The following is a 20,269-nucleotide window of genomic DNA, read 5'->3' on the forward strand; positions in this document are numbered from 1 at the left end:
CCAAGGACTCCAAGAAGACTGAGAACTACAAGAAACAAAGACAGTTCCAGTCTGGAGAAATCTCTTCATTGTACTTGCAGGAAGATGCAGGAGATATCTTAAAGCCAACCAGTTGTCTCAATATGTATCTGTATCTGAACATATCTATATATGGATCTATGTAGGTCTAACCAAAAGTGCGAAACAGAGAACTGCTGCTGTGGGGAAGACAGCCTTGGCAGCCCATTCCAATGATCCTGTCTGAGCCATGCCACACTTTCATGCTAATTTATTGCATGCATTTATATAGCTTGTCATCAGAATAAAAAAGGCAAGCCATATGCTTTATATTAACCCATAGCTTAAGTAAGACCAGTCACTTTTTGCTTGGGGGTGTGAATACAGTAGGACACAAGAAGGAGCTATAGTTGAGATAAGTTAGGCCTTTACTTGCCCAAAGAAACAACTACTAAAGAAAAACTAAACTGGAAGAGCATGGAAGGTGGCCACACTTAACAGGGCAGAAACTCCATAGGCGAAGCCTGTGGGAAATTTGCTGTTCCTAATTCCCCAGAGACACATCAGTCAGACATGCAAGTGAACCAACCAATGCATGCCACTTCTACTGTTACTTGGCCAACTATTTTTGCTTAAGTAATCTTTTAATTTCATGCTGTTGTAAAGAACACAATGTTTTCCTTCCACAACACACTCTTCTCAGAGCCCATGCAAATGCAGTACCTTAAGTTTCAGAGTGGTCATCTGCATCAAACCTGTATTTAACAGGTGTAGTTTAACCCATAGGTATTTATAAGCTAGGGAGACAAAGACTGAGATAACTGTAGCAAGATCTGCATCTTAATGACAACAGTGCATTTTTTACAGATACTGCCATGATTTTTGCAGTGAAGTCCAGAGTAACTGGTAGATTTTCAGCATAAATTCATTTTGGAAAGGATTGCTGAGATTGCAGAAGTGAGCATCTTACAGTATCCACCGGAGGAGTTCTAGTTCTTATTTCTCATCTTTTCAAAAGAGAAAAAACAGGTGCACAAAGTTGTATGAATATTTAAACAGAATCATGACAAAAGGAAAAGAACTCATTAGAGAAAAGTATTTGACAAGCAAAAGTCTTAAATATAAAATCTTCCATGGGAAATGCATAAAATTAGACAAGTATCATAGAGAAACTTGGATTTTCAAATTTAAACAAATCCCAGGGAGCCCAGACATCATTTGTCTTTAATTTTTCAACTGCTTCCAAAGTCAAGAACTGCTAGCCTAGGCAAAACATACAAGGCTAAACTGAGGGCAGCTTAGACTGTGTCCGTCCTTCTCCCTTGATGATTCTGCTCACAAAATGCATATGGAGAGACCATTTTAGTGTTATTGTAAAATTAGGGTAGAATGCCTCTGGCAATACCCTTCCCACCAAAACTATGCATACCAAATACACAAAGCAAACAATAAGAAAACAATGGCACAGACCAGTATTTCCACAAGAAAACAGCAGATTTTTAAGGAGAAAATAAGTTCTGAATACAGAATATCTACCTATACAGCAAAATTATTCATGCACTTTAGCACTCTACAAGTTACTACACACCCCAGAATATTCCAGTTTACTGGGGGCTTTTTTAAGCGTAACAGATAAGGTATTGCAGATTCAATTGCAAGCAGTGAACTACTTCACAGACATAAATGACAGGGAGCCTTTTATTCTAACTACTGCATCTGGATTCTAGCCAGTCCCTCAATGAAACGTATAATTGGATAAATGTAGGTTATGGCATTAGTAGTATTCAAGTGCCTCTATTCTATTTGAAAAGGAAACAGTTTTTCTGACCTTTAAATCTCACTACAAATAAAGGAGTAATTATTTCTCAATAAGTGCATCTGTTGAAAATTAAAAAAAAAATAAGTTATTATTTTTTCTAGTTTTCATAAACCCTCCTAACTTGGCAGCTTCCTGAGGATCTGCCAAACCACCTTGTCTTTTGTGTCTATCCTTTACACTGTGAGATTCTCAGAGGTGAAGCTCTCTTTTCATAAGTGGGGGAGGAAACACTCTTGGAAGTGTAAACTCCAGCAAATTTTGCATGTAAAAAGCAAGAGAGAGGGGATCTTTTTCCAAAGCTGTGCTTAGAAAGCCTTTTAAAGAAGCATAAGTAAAAGGTGCATTCGCATATTATTTGCTGAAATTTTATCTAGCAAGTGGAGAGTTTTAATAAAATATAAAAATCCTTGTAGTCACTGAAATCACAGAAACTGAGCTGCAAACAACTGCCTCTCACCTATCCATCCCTGACGGGGAGGTAAGAAGGCACCTTTTCCAGCATATTAACTTACTGGCATACTTTTTCACATTTCTAGACTAGTTCTTGTTACTCTGATGACATGTTTAAGCAGCCCTTTCCTCTCTGATCTATGCAGCAGATAATTTTTGCACAGCCTGTTTTCACTCTGCGCTCAGCATGCCCACTGGCTCTGCAGGAGTTCTGCTGGGGAAGTGAGAAGGAAAGCATGCACAACAGATCCACAGAGCAGATACAGCCAACGTCTGTCTTGAAAAAAGGCATTAGGCTGAGAATTTTGGTGGGGCGTTTTCCTCTTTTTTTTTTTTTTTTAATGATGAAACTGGAAGTTTTTTAGTCCATGGTAGAATTATTTTAATTTAAACTTGAATTCTGGATACATAAAAAAGATTCACTCATTTTTTTGTTGTCTAGATTCATGAAACTTTTAAACCTTTTTTTTTTAATTCAGGGTATTTAGTTTGTCACTTCTCTTTGAAATTAAAATCCCTCAACCACTCTAAGTCTGCATAATAACTGCAAAGCTGGAGTGAACTTTTCACATCATTACAGTATACTGTAATGATGTGAGAAGTTCTTTAAAATATTCTACTTAAATTTATAGTATATTTTTGATATTTTATATTAAATTAATACATATAATTTTTATATATATATATATATACACACACATCATGTTCATGAAAATAATTGAATCACCTTGATTTTCCACTTTCAGAAAAAATAATATGGGATTAGTCATTTAAATGGGTAAACCATGCAGCATTGAAACATAGCCACTGGAGAAAATCACTATCAACAAATGAGCACGGGCCACCACAAACCCCAGCACTATATGTGTGTCACTGAGGGGTCTCAGTGACAAAGACACAATGGTTTGGTCATATATTGCTCAGCAATTAGATGCAAGCACACCAGAATCTTTTCTTCATGACTATGTTGCTTTCACCAATATTAAATATTTGGAAAAAAGCATCTATCTGTGTAAAATCATTGTGTGAAAAAAGAAGAACAGCATAAACTTACATGCACACATGAAATTTCTCGTTCCTCAAACATCTCAAAGCCCAAAAGTATGAAGGGTAACTTTAAAAATCAGTCTCCTGTGCTCTGCTGTTTTGTTATGTTTTAGCTCCTTCAGTGTTTTGGATTGAAGGAGCTAGGAAGGACAGTAAAGAAGCAAGTTACCAGAATTTTGTGCCAAATACACCTTATGCTGAAGGAAGGTATGTATTTCAGAAAACCTGTTTCCAAATCCCAAGTTAGGCTGCAAAAGAAAATTCATTTAAATATCTTAATCATCACTGCTGCATCACTCCCTGAGGAGAAGCTGCCACATTCCAGTGCAGCTGGAATTCAAGTGGCGAGCCCCGATGTAGGGGTTATTGCAGGTCACAACACAGTCATTGGAAAAACAAAGAAAAACCCATGAATCCTCCTGGGCTCAACTTTCCTTTTACCCTGCTATTGGTGATGTTTCAGCAAATGACCTTGTCACTATACTTTATATAATATCTCTGTTATTGTCCCCTCTTACCAGTACCATGTTTTTCCAAATAATTTTATTTCCTACAGTTTTACTTAAAACTGGTAATAAAAAAAGGAAGGCTTGAATTGATATTTCACCTGTAACATCAAGTAAGAAATAAAATATTCACAACCAACCTGTTTAATATAATGCAGTAGAAACCAAGCACAGATAAATATTAGATCACTAATTTTTTACAGTCTCTGAGCTTTGGGTACTGACCCAACGCACCTCTGGAATAGCAAGCCATGAGTGCTTGGTCCCTGTGGTTTGCAGTGACTACAACTGGTGCAGGGTGCTCAGCACTTCCCAAAAACAAAAGTTACAGACCTCCTGTTGGAATATACAATTCAAGTCAATAGCCATTCAAACCTACCTGCTTATCCCTGAAATGCCGGATGTGAATAAAAAGTTGCTCTCGTAGCTTCAGGAATGTTGTAAGGCTTTGTCAGCAACAGCAACCCTTCCTTGAGGGTGCTAGACAAAGTCTTTTTATAGGAGGGAAAGATTCAAGATAACAAAATAAATCAGGAAAATTAAGAACTACTTCATATTTTTCTTAATGTTCTCTAGATATTATCATCTTTAAACATAATTTAGATTTCTTCAAAAACTGCCCAAGCACTTGGAACACTGTTTTTGAAAAGGTCTCTATAAAACACAAATTTCATGTGAAAATATGGAACTGTGGAAAGATCACAGCCAGTAGACAGTCCTGAATTAGTATCATACAGGCACAGAAAATACTCTTGAAAACACTTGTCACTATTGTTTAATGATATTTATGCTAACAAAATTATGACACAGGCTTAATATTTTTAAGATAAGAAATACATCTAGGTGAGATTTGGAAAGTTCCATGAAATGTGCTTACAGCAATTCTATGCGAACACCCACTATCCATAGGTTTGTTATTGCTGTTGAAGAACAAGTAAAAATATCAAAAAGTAAAAAAAAAATAGCAATTGCTTCTTGCAAATATAATGTTCCATTCAGATTTTTAAGTAAAAGCAAGTAGATTAGATTCTGATCCCTGTTACATCCACACAATTACAACTTCCCCAGGAGCATGCATCCATTCCTTCTGGCAACTCTGTAAATTAGATTAAAACCTGGGCCAATATGGGCATTAATTTAAACATTCATATTAAATAAGAAAACCTTATGCAATAACAGCCCATGTATAGTTAATAATCTATCCGTACATCTTCCCTTGGTGAATGTTAAATGACTATATGTATAGGATCTGAGAAATAATCTGTCCTTTTAGGTCAAGTCACATGAGAGCTTGTCAGTGGGATAAATCCGTTGAATCTTCTTTGCTAGAATATCTCTCCCCACTTAAAAAAACTTTTAAAAAAGAACCATGTTTTTTTAATAATGTTTTCTTATTCTGACATTGCAGCACATGAAATAAAAAACTGCCAATCAGCTGGATAAATAAGAAGAAAAACAGGAAAAAATGCTAGTTAAAGACTCGACAATCAAAAACCTGTAATGAATTGTTTGTATTCTCTCAAACCCAAACCAGCTGCATTACCCTCCCCCCAGGTAGCCATTACTATAAGGTTTCACAATCCTATAGCTGCTAGGGCAAACTTCTGAACGCCTCCACTTCTACTCACACTGAGCCTTCACCAGGGGCTGGGATCCTTCCTCATTTAATTACATTTCTTAACTAGAAGATATGACTGCTGTGTGGTTACACTTTCCCAGGCAAGAATCAGCCAGACCTGAGCAGACTAGTGCTGATGTTCTGATCCAGCAGAGGACTTGTACAAGTCAAGCCTTCACCAAACCAGGGGTGCAGACAACAGACAGCCCCGGGGCAAAGTCTGAGTATTCAGGTGCTTCACTGAGTCAGGATTCTGAGTCACACAGGCTGCAAGCTCCAGCAAACTGCAGTGAGATAACAGCAGACAGATTTTAGCTAACTGCATGAAAAAACTAGTGTGTGTGAGTGTGTGTGTGTGTGTGTGTGTGTGTGTGTGTGTGTGTGTGTGTGTGTGTGTGTGTGAAGAAAAATGAAATTGTTACATATGTTTCACATCCTCTGGAATAAAGCCCCATCCGTAAATCCTAAACTTTTAGAGTTGGGGGGTTTTTTGGTTGCTTGTTTTTTGGTTTTTTGGTTGGTTTTTTGTTTGTTTTTTTTCCCACAAACAAAGACATGCTTGTCTTTATCAGACACACGGCTACACAATATCTGCATACATTTCTTCATTAGGTAGAACACCCCCAGGAAATTTGATGAAATGCAAGAGTTTATTTTGAAATCAAATTGCAACAATATATGATAATGGCAATAATAATTATCTCTTCAGAAAAAAAATCAACTCATGGAACCTTTTCAATTATGATAATTTATTCACTTCAGGCTGCTTGATACGATACCCTATCAGTGTAATATCACTGATGGAGGTTTAGCTACGCTTTCAGAAAAACAGTTGTGCAGAGAAGCATATAGTCACTCTCCCCTCAAATTTCACTGTTCGTATGATCTGAAAAAAAGAAAATAAAAAGGTGCTGAACTGCTGTTAAGCACAACATTATTTGCAAGAGGAAAAAGTAACAACGGTTTGTGATACAACTTCTATGTAACACTTAATATAGCCCTCCAAAATAGAGCTGGAATTAATCATTTATTGGCTCACACAGCTAGGAGAAATAACAGCCTTTTCATATCTGCACGTGGTCAAGTCTGGGTTTTGTTTACCTCAGTAAACATCATCTATGTTTACATATATATGAGCTGGATGTAGGTTAGTGTTTCTTTTAAGAAACAAGCATTACTTATTTTTGAATGCAAATGAGTGTTTCCTTCAAATATACATATATGCATTATGCTAATAATTATGCTTTCCTTAAAATACATATAACTTAATGTATTACAGTGAATCTATATCACAGACTACAGTACCATAAGGAATGCAAAACTGAAATTGTGCTAAACCAGTTTCACACCATTTTATTTGCTTAACCAGCACTACACAGAATTTAAACCACATGTAAGCAGGCAAGAAAATCAAACGACTTACAGAAGGTTATGCATACCTGTTTAAATGTCCTCTAGAAATGAGACCATAACAAAGCCATTTCTCAATACAATTAGCACATCAAATCATGTCAGAACTAACAAGCAAATTATCTACAGAATACGTTAAGCAAGTTTACAAATTTGATAAATATCACACTCCTTGGCCTATGTCCAGGACTAATTGCTTCAGACAGAACTGAGTCACCTTGTGGGAAACAAATTAATTAGCTTCTTAGTCAAAAAATGAAAAAACAATTCAGAGACTGAAAATTCAGAATACTTTCCCTCCTCAGAAAAAGAATTGGTATGCAAAATTATCATAAAACCAAGACATTTATTAACCATACAGCTTTGAGTTCTACATGACTGAACATTACTCAGCCACTACTGAAAACAAATAATCAAAATACCCTATTACTTTACTCTGACATACATGATTTTGAGTCAAAGACATTTAAATTATTATGTGATAAATGTTAACACATTCACTTTATAGACTTCTACAGTGAGATGTCCCATATGGAAATACACTTAACGGTAAAAATCTCCTTCGTCTCTTGTACAATAAAATTACCTCATAGTGACTATATCTACAGTTACCTGCTCACTCCACTACCCAATGGTCACAGCACATGGTGTTTTCCTTGATTTAACACATCCCATCTTAAAACACACGCATAATGGGAGGTGGTAGTTGGGGCTGAGTCACACTTGGCTCTGACCATGCTACATCTGCTCAGACTGAAGGAGAATTTTAACTCAAGTGAAGGCAGCAAGTTCCTGAGTCTTTCTCTGCTGGTTGCTGAAGAAGCCTGGTGGTGTAGTATGTAATCATGTTAGTCCTGTGTGAGTCCAGATTGCCCCTGGCAGAGGTGGTTCTCTGCAGTGTTCCCCACCACCACCTCTGCCGCCCTGCTCTCCTCTGGGCAGACCACTCTCTTCACTTGCTCTGCTCTTCTGAAGCCTGCATCTACACAGAGAGCAAAGCTGGCCTGTGAAGGTAGCTGGTAACCAGCCTACCAGACAAAAAAGCATCAAAACCATCCAACATTTTCTACAGGTACTATTTCTATTTTCTTCACGTAGAAGCTAGCACCTAAATCTCATAAAGGGCAAATACGGCAGGTAAGCATGGATATCGACTTTGTGTAAAAACAGCAATTACACAACTTTCTGCTGACAGGGGGAATCACTTTGAAAAAAATTAACATTCCCTTCACTTTGAAGTACAAACAATCAAAGAAAGGGTTGTGATCACAATCAAAGAAAGTGTTGTGACTATCATTATGAAATTTTAACACAGCAGAGTGATATTAGGATGTTCTAAATTACTGATGTGAAAAATACAGTTTCTCTAAATCCAGAACAGATTAACAGTATAACAAAGATCAATCTTGACAAACAGCAAAATGTATTGATTTCTAGTAAGGTTAGACTGTAGTATGGTAATTACAAACTTCATAGTGTCACAACTTCTATGAAAAAAAATGAAAGGTTTACCTGCCTAAAATCTGATTTACTGGAACAACTGGCTTCTCAGGAAGAGAAGTAGTCTTAGGCTGAAAATCTAAATATAGATTTAGATTACAATATCACTATATAATTACATATAAATAAAGAACATAAAAATGAGAGACCCTTCCACAATCTTTTTAAAATACCAGGCAGACAGGAAATTTAAATTTTTCTGGTTAAAGTATGTTCTTTCTTTTACCAAACTAAAAGTAATTTATAGAAATTATGCAGTATATATTAATTTTGGTATCTTATGTGTGGAAATTTTAACTCCCCAAAAGCAGTTTATAATCTGTAATATAGCTAGGTCATGTTTGTTTCAATACTACCAAGTTTACCTCATTAAAAACTTTCATGAAACACTTGGATTTTCATGTGAATTTTTGTACCAGTTACTGGGAGAATATTTGCTCTCCACAGAATAGTGAACGTGACCTTCTACTACCAAAAAGATAATCCATATATGTTCTCAGCACTGTTTTCCAGTTGATAGAATTAATCAACATCAGTGATATATTTCATAAAATTCCTAGTCAATTATGTCAGTGCAAGAATTTTAATAAACATCCTGTTATTGTGTATTATTTTTGGCACAGTTTTATGTTTTATAAAATAACATCCTTGCCCCACCATAACAATCAGCATGTATTGGTGCATACCTTTGGTGAGAACCTGCTTAGGTTTTTTCATTATAATCAAAAGCCTATTCTAAAGGGTTGTTAAGAGTCTCACCTCCTTTGGTTTGCAGTGGTATGCTGAGAATGTCAGCCTCTGTGGATGGCTCATTGTTCATGCTGATGCAATATAATGGTTCACCCAAGAAAGAAGGTTTCTTCAATCTTTTTGTGTTGAGTGCTCTTGACATAAAGTAACCTTCAGTAATACTCTTATCTTCCATCTTCTGTAAACCTTCTAGGTCATCAGGTTCCTCTGTTTGGGCCAGTGAATCCTTTGATAAGTGACTACCAGCCAATGCTTTGCTGATATAGCAGCCAGGGATTTCACTCTCTGCATTAACACATAAGCTTTTGTCTTCGAGTCCAGCCTTTTCCTGAGCCATTAACATCCCTACAATATGGTCTTCAACTAACATTTTGGAAAGAGTAGATGTGGAGTGAAGAGTGGAGTCTTGACTTGTGTAACAAGGGGGACTTAATCCAAAAGAAAGAGATTCCTGAGACTTTGGCATGGTAACGTTACTTATTGTTCTCTGAGGCTGCATACATTCTTCCAGAAGGGTCTTAAGCTGCTCTTCAGAGAGGCTTGTTTGTTCTTCAGTCTGAAAAAAAAAAAAAAAGAGGCAAGAATTTCTTCTGTCAAAATATAATTAATGAAAAGCAGCGCCATAAAACAGCTTGAGATGCACTGGCAGAATCCTTAAACAAATACCAATGTTTTTCAAGTCAAAGTAAATTTAAATATACATTTCCATTATTACAAAATTTATGCAGCATCCTCACTATGTTCTAGATAGATTCTGTGATGAAAGTTAGGAAAGAAGTCTGATGTCCACAAGGCACTAAGAGGCCTTTCATTTTGTACAGTCTTCCATGAGATCTGACTGGTTTATAATTACCAGAGCATGTACTTTTTCATATGTCTTTCATCTGTTGTGAATACATACAGACACACACATGCACACACATTTTAAGACTTTGGTTTTTTATAAAGGAAAATAGTACGTGGCTAAAAGACTGTTGGGACCATGCAGCTGGGGTCAGAAATAGTTTTGGACAGCACCAGCCCACAAAAACTGTCACATACTGACTGAAATATCCCCAGCCTCTCACAGCAGAAATGCCACATAGTCTCTCTCAACTGTGTGACACAAAGCATATCAGTTACCTACCACAGCAAGCATGACCCATGGCATGTGACAGAAGAAAACTCCCTCTTCTGTAGGGCAGTTTTAGTGCTTCCCTCAAGCTGTCACTGCTTGCATAGCTCACAGATGTATCTTTTCTGTTCATTTCTTATTCAGAGAGTGGTACACTCCCATCATTTTTATCACATAGGTGTCCTTTATTGGACATGTCTTAAAATTTGATATTAAAGACAATGACTAATGTTAGCTGGATATGGTGAAGAACAGCAAAGGATATTTTGCTGAAAGAGGTTGGCAATAGGGAGTTACTCCCAGCTTTTAAAATCCTTAATGCTCCTGAAAACAGAGGAGCACAATATTCCCTGCAATTTAAAGACTATAATGATAAGTACAAGACTATTTTCAGACATGCGTAATACATTGGCCTATGAAATAGGATATATAGAAGATATCATAATATGTATTTAAAATGTTGGAAACACTATGCAACATTTAATAGAATAAAATGTTTTCTACAATCAAAATCTCAGTTTACGCAAGACACAAAGTATCATCTCACACACTAATGAACTCTAAGGCTACAGTGATTTATGTAAAACAAAAATTTATTCAGTGTGTAATGACTTCTACAGAGAATTTACATTGTGCTAGAGGATGGAACTACATTCATTTCAGAGAAGGGATCAATATCAGATGTTTAGCTGATATCTTTTTCCCTTTGGCAGTCTCTAATCCAACTGCAGGAGTGATATGATCCTGTTTGATATATATGACATGACTTGGCTACAGCCAAAGTACCACAGGGTGTATCAATTATGCCTGAAAACTGATTATTCATGTTCATCAATGGACAGCTTTCAGTGAGAAAGGAAAGAGTACCTCTTTGAAAAATTTGTGGCTATTAAAAATTACAAGGTGGCACTACTACAAAGTGAACAAGAATGACATTTCAGGTCACCTTCAGTCGCCATTCTGTACTTACATATTCAAACATTGATAATAGCTAAGAATCACTGCTACAGACTGAATACTATACAGTTCAGGCACTAACTGACATGCTTAAACTCAGCTCCACAGAGTTATTTAACTCAGTAGTCTTTTTCAGATATCAATTTCCTTCCCAAAGATACTCCAAGTTTCCTTCTTACTCATAAAACAGAAGGCAACTGCATTAAAGAAATCAAGATGTTACGGGCTTTTAAACATTCAGAAAAACTCAAAAAAAGGAAAGAAAAAGAGCACAGACAGACTGTCATTAGAGATCCTTATTTAGATGAACACCGAATCAGGTAATTATATTGAGATTCAACTAATCTTGTTCTCAATCAACATATTTTTGATAATATAACTGAAATCAAACCACAAGCTTAAGCACTTACATAGCATGCAAAATATTACGACTTCTGAAACTTTACTTAAGCTTTTAAATTTTAATCCTAGTTCAGAAAGTACTCACTGATGAAAAATAACTCAGGGATAAACAATTAGCAGCAAAACATTGATGAACGACAAATTAAACACAAGATTTTTCAAATTTTCACTCTTAATCTAATCTACTAGGCCATACTGAAGTCCTTCAATTTCTTGAAAGAGTATTTTAGCTTGCAGGACAGCATTTGTTTCCAAGAGGTGATTATCAGAATGGACTCACTGTAAGAAAAAAGATGCATTCACACAGGAAGAACATCACATGAGAGACCACTACTGGAAGCACAGCTGCATCAAGAGCATATTCACAGAGCAGATTATGCTACATAAACATAACTATATTTGTAACACAGAAGATTCTCACATCTGGAAACCCACATGGATTCCCACATGGTTTTGAGTGTATGGTTCTATACTAACATATTTCAAAGCTCTTGGCCCTGATCATTTGGAGCTAATTTTATGTTAATGACAGGGCAATTCACTCACTGCAGAAAGGAATTATGTATATGGAGCAACTGAATGATGAGTACAAAATTAACATTGTGAGGAAGATATCTGCCTTTCTTTGGTCCTTTTATTTCCCCCATCCCCACCCCATTTATCTGCAGTCCATTTTTCCTCATCCAATTTTTTTTTTTCTTTCAGGAAAATCATATGGCTTCTATTCATAGATTGCCTTGATTATTACCAGAGGGGTAAGTGGGAAGATTTGTAGCCAAAGGCATATGGGGAGGGAAATGAGTATAACAACTATAGAGTTAAAAAGTTTGGGAACTAGTGAGCTTGTTTTTCTCCAGAGTGGCAGGCCTGCAGCCAAAGCAGACAGTGTAAAACATTTCTTTGTTTTTTTCTTTTTCTTCCTCTCATTCTCTCTTCCTCCCTTCAGATTTTTTATAAAACATGCAAGTAAAGACAATGAAAGTATTTAATAAACCTCTCCAAAAAATATTTTTTAAAATACCAAAGTTGTGCTGTTATTTTCTTTTGCCAAACTCATGAGATGACTATAGGTTTAAGGAAAAATGCCCAGTGGAGGAGAAGATAAATAGCCATCAGTCATCCACTCAGCAGCCAGGAATTTACATTGAAATGAAAGTAGAAAGGCTGCTGTTAAAATCAGGAAACAGAGTTTAGGGAAACATGTTACACTATAGGGAAAGATATCTCACAGCAAAAAAAGGCTGTGCATTTGCAACCAAATGAGCACTTAAATTCATGGAATTGCATAATCCAACTGCATTAGGAGTTTGCAAAGTATATATTTGCACACACAAGAAGCAATCCAGTCACAACTAACTCATAGTTCAGAGTCATGACACTTGGAATCAGTAACACAGTCTGAGGGAGACACTGGATTTTACATCTCCCAAGCTTTCACTGCCCCCATACAAATAATTTACAACACCTACACAGAATAAATACTTCAAGATATTTCTTTAAAAATACAAGGACATAAAATTAATGTCATTCAAAATGCAGAAACAGCCCACTAGACAAGGGAAAATGAGGTATGAGGTCTGGTTCCCATTAAAAACTGGAAAACCTTTTAATTGTTCTGGCTAATTTTTAATAGGACACTGAGTCCTATTCATTTCCTAGGCTTTTTTACCGTTAATGATCCAAAAAACTAATTCCTAGCCAGGAGTTTAGGAGCCTGCTAATGACCTTTACTGTTTATGTGTGGTTAGCTTTTCACACACTTGTGGCCCTTCTCTGACTGAAGATTTCTTGTTCCTTGCTGAATTCCTCCGTGACAGGAGTCTATAGAGAAAACCTTACTGCATGTGGCAGGAATGCAAACTTGTAGTTCGCTGTGGACAGCCCTGCTGTGACTACAAGTCTCCAAGTTCAAATCTTTAGGCTTTCTTTCTACATCTACACAGTAACAAAAACAGACTAACACTGAAAGCCCTTATCAGATTTTACCATGGGGAGAAAGCTAATATGTCAGGATTATTTCTAATTATAGTAAATAATCATAAAATGACACACAGTAAATGAGTAAGCAATACAAAGTCAGGAGTGTTTAAGGACTCACATAGCTGCACATCTATAAACATGTAAATTTTGTTGCTTAGTCTGAAAGTGCCACAAGCAGTAGTTCTCATGGTACTTTATTTGCTTGAAATAATTTACTTTGATGCTCTAATTTGCTGACATTTTAACTGCTATGTGAGACTGCAACAGTCAATTCTAAGGTAACTGCATTCTTCCTAACAAAACTATTCCAACACCCAGCCAGTTCTGAGCAAAAAATGGTTAGCTTTGTTGAATCCTCTCTTTTCCTTTTTTATTGCTGTGCATAAGATTATATGCACTGGCATGGAATATCTCTTTGGTCAGTTTGGGTCATCTGTCTTATATCCCAGCCTACTACACATCCCCAATCTATTCAGGGAGGGCAGAGTGAGAACCAGAGAAGAGCCTGATGCTATGAAAACACTGTTCAGCAAGAGCTAAAACATAGATAAGTTATCAGCATTTTTTGGTCACAAATCCAAAATACAGCGCCCTATAGGCTGCTATGATTAACATCCCAGCCAAACCCAGTACAGAGACCCACACACCCACTTTCACAAAGAAATTAGGTGTTCAGCATCTCATTTTACTGCTTCTAGTGGTTGCTTGTTTGTTTTATAAACACTGTGTTAGGAGAAAAAGCTTAATGAACGTAAAACAAAAAAGTTAATCTTTCCTCTGTAAGGCTATTTCAGAAGGGTTAGTTCAGAATGTAATGAGAGAAAACATTAAAGCGAGTAGACCAGAAACATGCTCACAACTCAATGAGCATGTTTTTGGAGAGGCCAGTAATGTGTATAGAATTGACAGTGTAAAAAATTGAGACTGAAAGCTGAATAATGGATTCAGAAATTAAGAGCTCCTCGTGCTACAATCACGATTCACCATCTGGTGGTTCTGTGCTTATGTCTAGTGGGCTTGGGGACTTCTGTAGTGCTTCAGGAAAGAAATCTTCAAGAATGAACAGGATTCCTAAGCCATAGGAGACAATCTCCTGCTTTTGTTTTTTCTTCCTTCTGCTGCTTTTCCTTCTGTTTGTTAAATTTTCCCTTATTTTTTCCACTGCTTCTGTTTGTGTAAGGGCAGAATGAAAACATCTAGTAGTCCATTTTTGGTAGCTGCTGCAACTAGGAGACAAAAAGCAGAAAGGACAGAAGTATCTTGGCAAGAAAACAGAAGCACCAGACAAAAAGAGGATGAGATTAGTGGGCATCTGGTAACATCACTGTCTGAAAAGAAAATTCAACTTGTAACATTATGAGCCATCAGAACCTCAACATCAAAGTTATCATCAGCTTCATGGAATAATATGAAATAGCCATTTAAAAACCAGTTTAAGAATTTTAGAAGAGAAAATGAACTTCATTTAAAAATTGACAATAAAAAAACCTAAAAGCTTTTTTCCCTCTTTCTCTGACAAAGATAAATTTCAACAGAAATCAAAAGGAGATTAATTTACACAATTTTTATCTTATTTAGAGTAGCAAAGTAGATGAAAATCATGGAGATTATATGTGATAATTGCAGCAGTTTTTTAAAGGTAGCCTATAGGTTATACAGTTAAAAATAATTAAATTAGTTTTATCTCAAAGAACTTGTCCTAAGCATGCCTATTTTAGTCATTACAAAGAGACATAACACTTGTTTTAATATTATCTTTCTCAAAAATATCAAGTCAATTGCTTGTGGTTTAAATGTACAAATAAATAAAACCTGTGCTTCATCAGCTATGCCACATTCTGTAAACTTTAGAAAGAAAAAGCAACTGGTTGCCAGAGGTAACAGAAGTAGCAGGGGAAAAAAAAGAGTGAGCTAAAAGATCTTTTGCAATCATTTACTTTTCATTTGACACTATAGACACTAAGCCACGTTGCTCGCAGCTGCGGAGTTTACACAGTACTCTACTAGGATATAATGAAGAGGTTTTGATGGCTATAAGTGGGAATTATTTCGTGGAAGCCTATGGAAATAATTCTATAATTTTTAAAGACCCAAAAAGTTTTATTTCTGAATTGCTGCAGTTGTACTTTATACCCCTAGTTTCAGTCTTAACTTCATTTCATGGTAGCTTTTGATCTACAGATTTTTTAACATCTTCTAGGTCCCTACATATTACCAAGTTTTCACCCATGGGCACTAAAATCTAAATCTGTATGCTCTCACCAAGTTTTAAGAAGGCAACTTTAGGAAACAGAATTTGAAAATGCCACTCAGGTTTAAGGTTTCTAACATTTCTATCAGGCATGTATTTTAATAAAAATAAGTATTTTTCAAGTAACTGAAAATTACTCTGCATAACCATTGTTCTCGATAGTATATATGCATCAGAGTATTAATTTGAAGCTCCGTTTTCATAAACTGAGCCAAATATGGTATTTGTAACCTTTAGACCCTATGCAATATAGGATTCAAACCTAAACAGTTAAAATATCAAATATAACTCATTAAAATATGTATTTCCATTAGCATGATGGCTTTTTCTGTCATTTAGGAGCTCATATAAGACTTACGGATCACGTTATACTGTACCATTTCCCCTAAGGTCCAAACACTGGTTGTAATTGTACAGCATATTTGATTTTAGTATATATTGTATAATAAAATTTTTCTTTAGATAAGTTTCAATATTGTCCTGTCACTCAATTTTACTCCAGCTTCTATCATTAGCAGCAGGCCACAAATTTGTAGTAAGAAGGAATTAACAAAGGAAGCAATTTTATTCAGTATCTTAAATTGAACAAAACATAAGTACTACAATTTTAAGTAAATATATATTAAATTGTGTAATTAAATGTGCATAGAGTATATTTTCCTGGCTTGATGTAATGAGACAATTGAATATCCCACTAGTCACTAAACAGTAAGAGTTGAGTGTTCCTGAGAGGTTGTAATTTCAAAGTTTAAGGATTTTAAAAGCTGCAGAAATAATGATGTAAATCCCCCTTCATTTAAATATGAAACTATTAGAAAAGTCTCTGGTTTAAATCACTTTGAATTTGAAAATCCATCTACTCCAAGGTTGTCAACAGATGTTTTGCAAGAATTCATCTCTTTTAACTTCAGATTATTTCAAAATGTAGCTCATTTAATCTACTGCATTTGTAGGTAGAAAAAACATAAGCATTTTTCTGTATATGAGCCACTGTAAAAATTTCCTCTCATTTCTAAAATATTTCTCAACAAATGGATAGCTCCCTGTTTTTAGAGCACTTGATTTCGTACAGTTTCAAGAGTTAGAAAGCAAGCTGGTTTTAATTAAACACACTGACGGTGTGTGAAAACGTAAGACACAAATTCCTGAATTGGTGTTTACAATCCATTATCCAGAATAAGACTCTAATTTTCTACCCTCTACTGAAGAAGCAGAACTTCTGCAATCTAGGCTATTTAGCATTCATAACCAGTTTCCTAAACATCCCATTTTGTATTTTTAACTGTTTGTTATTAAGCATTTAACAGATTTCATTCCATATAAATCTCTTCCTTGAATATTAAGTTGTGGCTTTAATTTTCAGCAAAGCCAGTAGAGTAGACAAAAATGCCTTGATGTGGTTGCAGCTGTTTTCTGTTACGAAATCCCCTTTTTTTTCTTTTTTTTCTTTTTTTTTTTTTGGGGGGTCATATTGGCTTAGTATTTTTTTCCAAAAAATAGATAGTGTAGCATAATGGAATCACAGTCTCATATAGCAATTTTAAAGCTCTGCAATGAAGTATCAAGAATTTTTAAGAATTCTTACAGGACTATAATCTACTGAAGGAACAGAAAATGTAAACAGCAATAAAACTAAGGGCACAGAGATTTGCTTTTTCTTAATGTAAGAAACTTAAATGCAAAAAATGCCAGTTACACTAACAATTCATCCAGTAAGAAGGAAAACTTCTTTTAGACGTGTTGGAAAGAGTACAAAATAAAAAGGAAAACTTCTTATCTAGACCTGTTGGAGGGAGTCCAGAGGAGGGTAATGAAGATGACTAAAGGGATGGAGCTCCTCCCCTGTGAGAAAAGGCTGAGAGTTTGGATTGTTCAGGATGGAGAAGGTTCTGGGGACACCTTATAGCAGCCTGCCAGTACTTTAAGGGGGGCTGCAAAAAGGCTGGAGAGAGACTGTTTACAAAGGTATGTAGGGATAGAACAAGGGGTAATGGCTTCAAAATGACAGAGGGTAGGTTTAGATGGGATACTGGGAAGAAATTCCTTACTGTAAGGGTGGTGAGGCAGTGGAACAGGTTGCCTAAAGAGGCTGTGGATGCCCCATCCCTGGAAGTGTTCAAGGCCAGGTTAGGTAGGCTCTGAGCAGCCCGGTCTAGTGGAAGGTGTCTCTAGCCATGGCAGGGCACTTGGAACTCAGTGATGTTCAAATCCCTTCCAATTCAACCATTCTATCCTTCTACAATTCTATGAAAACAGAAGCCACAAACACATGGTCTAGGTGACCTATGCAGTTAAGTGTACTTTAGTCTTACTAAACACAGAAAGGAGTGGCCCAAGGAGCAATAGGCCATAAAGGCTCCTCCAAGGCAATATAGACAGAAGCTTCAGACTTGATTTTCTGATACCCTTTAGAGATATCTTTTAAAGTCAGTCTTAACTGGCCTTGTGAATCAATAGCACCAGGCACCTTTAAACACTGACTTTTTCTTAATACCATGTTAATGTATATGGTTAGCCTGACCTGCAGTACATATTTTGGAGACATAAATATTCTCTTCTGATAGCAGAAGTATTATATGACAGAAGTTCCGCTATATGTAGAATAAGAAGATACAGATATCCACAGGATTCTCTAGAGAAGTAATATAGGTAGCATACAATCTCAGTTATCCAAGTTAAGGTAAAGCAAATTCTCTTCTACAAATGTGGTTTTCTTACAGAGTTTTTGACACCTTCTCTCTGTTTCACACCAACTAAATCAAGAGCCTCAGCCAAGTGCTAATGTCAACTGTAGTTCCCCAAGGTCCTCATAGGCAGCAGAGACACCAGCGCTGTGGATTGCAATTCAACCCAGCTAAAATTTAAACACTTGGAATTTTGCTTACTAATTACTGGTTTAAAATTGAAGCCTTTCTGACAACACAATTAAAATGATACTCAGCCAAAAGAGAATAACTGGGAAGAAGTAGAGCTTGATATTACAGAAGAAATTTGGAAAGCCACAGAAAAGCTATAAAATACACTACTTTTCAGAAACTTGTGAAGAAATATGTTGAAATATAGACTTGCAAAGATATCTAGCTTTAAATAACAGGACACAATGTATCACACTGGTTTAGCATTTCATTGTCTTGCTGTTGCAGTTCATCCTACAAACTCAATAAAACAGCATGTACAGTATTGCCATGTATTGGCAAATGCAAGAATTCAAACACTGAGAGACAGCATACCTCTCCAAAAATATCAGCTCTAGTACAGTTGAAACTGTTATTTTTTCTTGTTTAAATCTTTTAACTGTTACAGTTTTAAAGAAAGGCTTGTGTTTGACTCTTATGTAATAGGAGCAAAGATTCTAGTGCAATTATGGTACTGCTAAAATCTAGAGCATTAACAGTACAAAAATTACACAACTCATGGGAAGAAGAAAGAGAAGCTGTCAATATTTGTAGTTGTGTGAATTGCAAACATGGAATCCTACCTCACAGTGTCAGGACTATTAAGTCTCCTAAAAAAACCCAAAAGAAACCCCATCAAATTCCCATTTACTGCTCCGAAATTTTTCTGACCTTTTCAATTCATGGCATGGCTAATTAAACTCATAAAGGAAAACCTCATCTAAAATCTGTGAAACTGTCATTGTGTTTAAGGGAAAGATCCCTGTACACAAGTATAGATAAATGAGTGAGGGTATGGATAGTTGTGCCACATCTCTGTATCTGCTTGTGAGAGGCCAGAGAAAGAAAATTCTTTATCAATTCTGTTTGGTGGGGCCTGTTGCCACAAGGCAAGTGCAAAGTTTCTACAAGGAATGTCAGGTTTTAGCTGTGTTTGTCATATATTTTAGCTGAAGCGCTGAACACACATTTTTAAAAAAGAAAGAGAATAATATGAAGGTTTTTCTTTACTGAAAAAATTGAAGGGTATTTTGAAATGAGGTAACTGCATCTGGCTCTTGCATTTCCATTCAAAAGGAAAACCCAAAAGCCTTTAGGAAGAATGTGATGAACAATATTGCCCCAGGCAAAACATTTTATTTGGAGTTTCAAGCCTGCCTGCACCCGTTCTTGATTTTGGATAAGGGGGCAGGGAACAAAATATTTCAGTAAGTACAAGAACAAGAGTTAAAGCTTGAAACATTGAAATATATATTACCAGAAAGTTCTCATTTACCACATAACAATAACAATAAAAAATCTGAGTCTAAGACAATACAAGTGCTAATCTATTGTCACCACTTGATGTTTGGCAGCTGTTTTTACAAAGACACATAAAAAAGCAAAATTATAGTATTATTCCCTTTTTTTGTCTAACTACAAAAGGGCACTGCTCAGAAAGTGTAGTTGCTAGAGTAAACTTCAGTTTGGGTTGTTTAGTAAAACGTTTTTTTCAGGTTCATCTAACAAAGTAAATGTGCAGCAGTACCAATGACTACATTCTTGCTGGCATGTTAAATTTCATATTTTATAAT

The 20,269-nt window shown here is 36.0% G+C and overlaps 1 protein-coding gene across 2 annotated transcripts in view; it reads right to left on the bottom strand.

Annotated features, from left to right (window-relative positions):
- Nucleotides 1–6,166: 6,166 nt before the first annotated feature.
- FSIP1 (fibrous sheath interacting protein 1) overlaps nucleotides 6,167–20,269 on the bottom strand; it is a 70,718-nt gene continuing 56,615 nt past the window's right edge. The window contains exons 12-13 of one of the 2 annotated variants that reach the window (XM_085062076.1): nucleotides 9,107–9,653; nucleotides 6,167–6,323 (exon numbers count right to left, since the gene is read on the bottom strand). In XM_085062076.1, the coding sequence (XP_084918202.1) occupies nucleotides 6,301–6,323; nucleotides 9,107–9,653 (570 nt within the window). In that variant the 3' untranslated portion in view covers nucleotides 6,167–6,300. Of the gene's footprint in view, nucleotides 6,324–6,876; nucleotides 9,654–20,269 lie in introns of both variants that reach the window. The other variant, XM_085062077.1, reaches the window with a different exon arrangement.

Source organism: Lichenostomus cassidix, chromosome 5 (assembly GCF_008360975.1).
Source record: "Lichenostomus cassidix isolate B80296 chromosome 5, HeHo_3.0, whole genome shotgun sequence".
NCBI classification, from domain to species: domain Eukaryota; kingdom Metazoa; phylum Chordata; class Aves; order Passeriformes; family Meliphagidae; genus Lichenostomus; species Lichenostomus cassidix.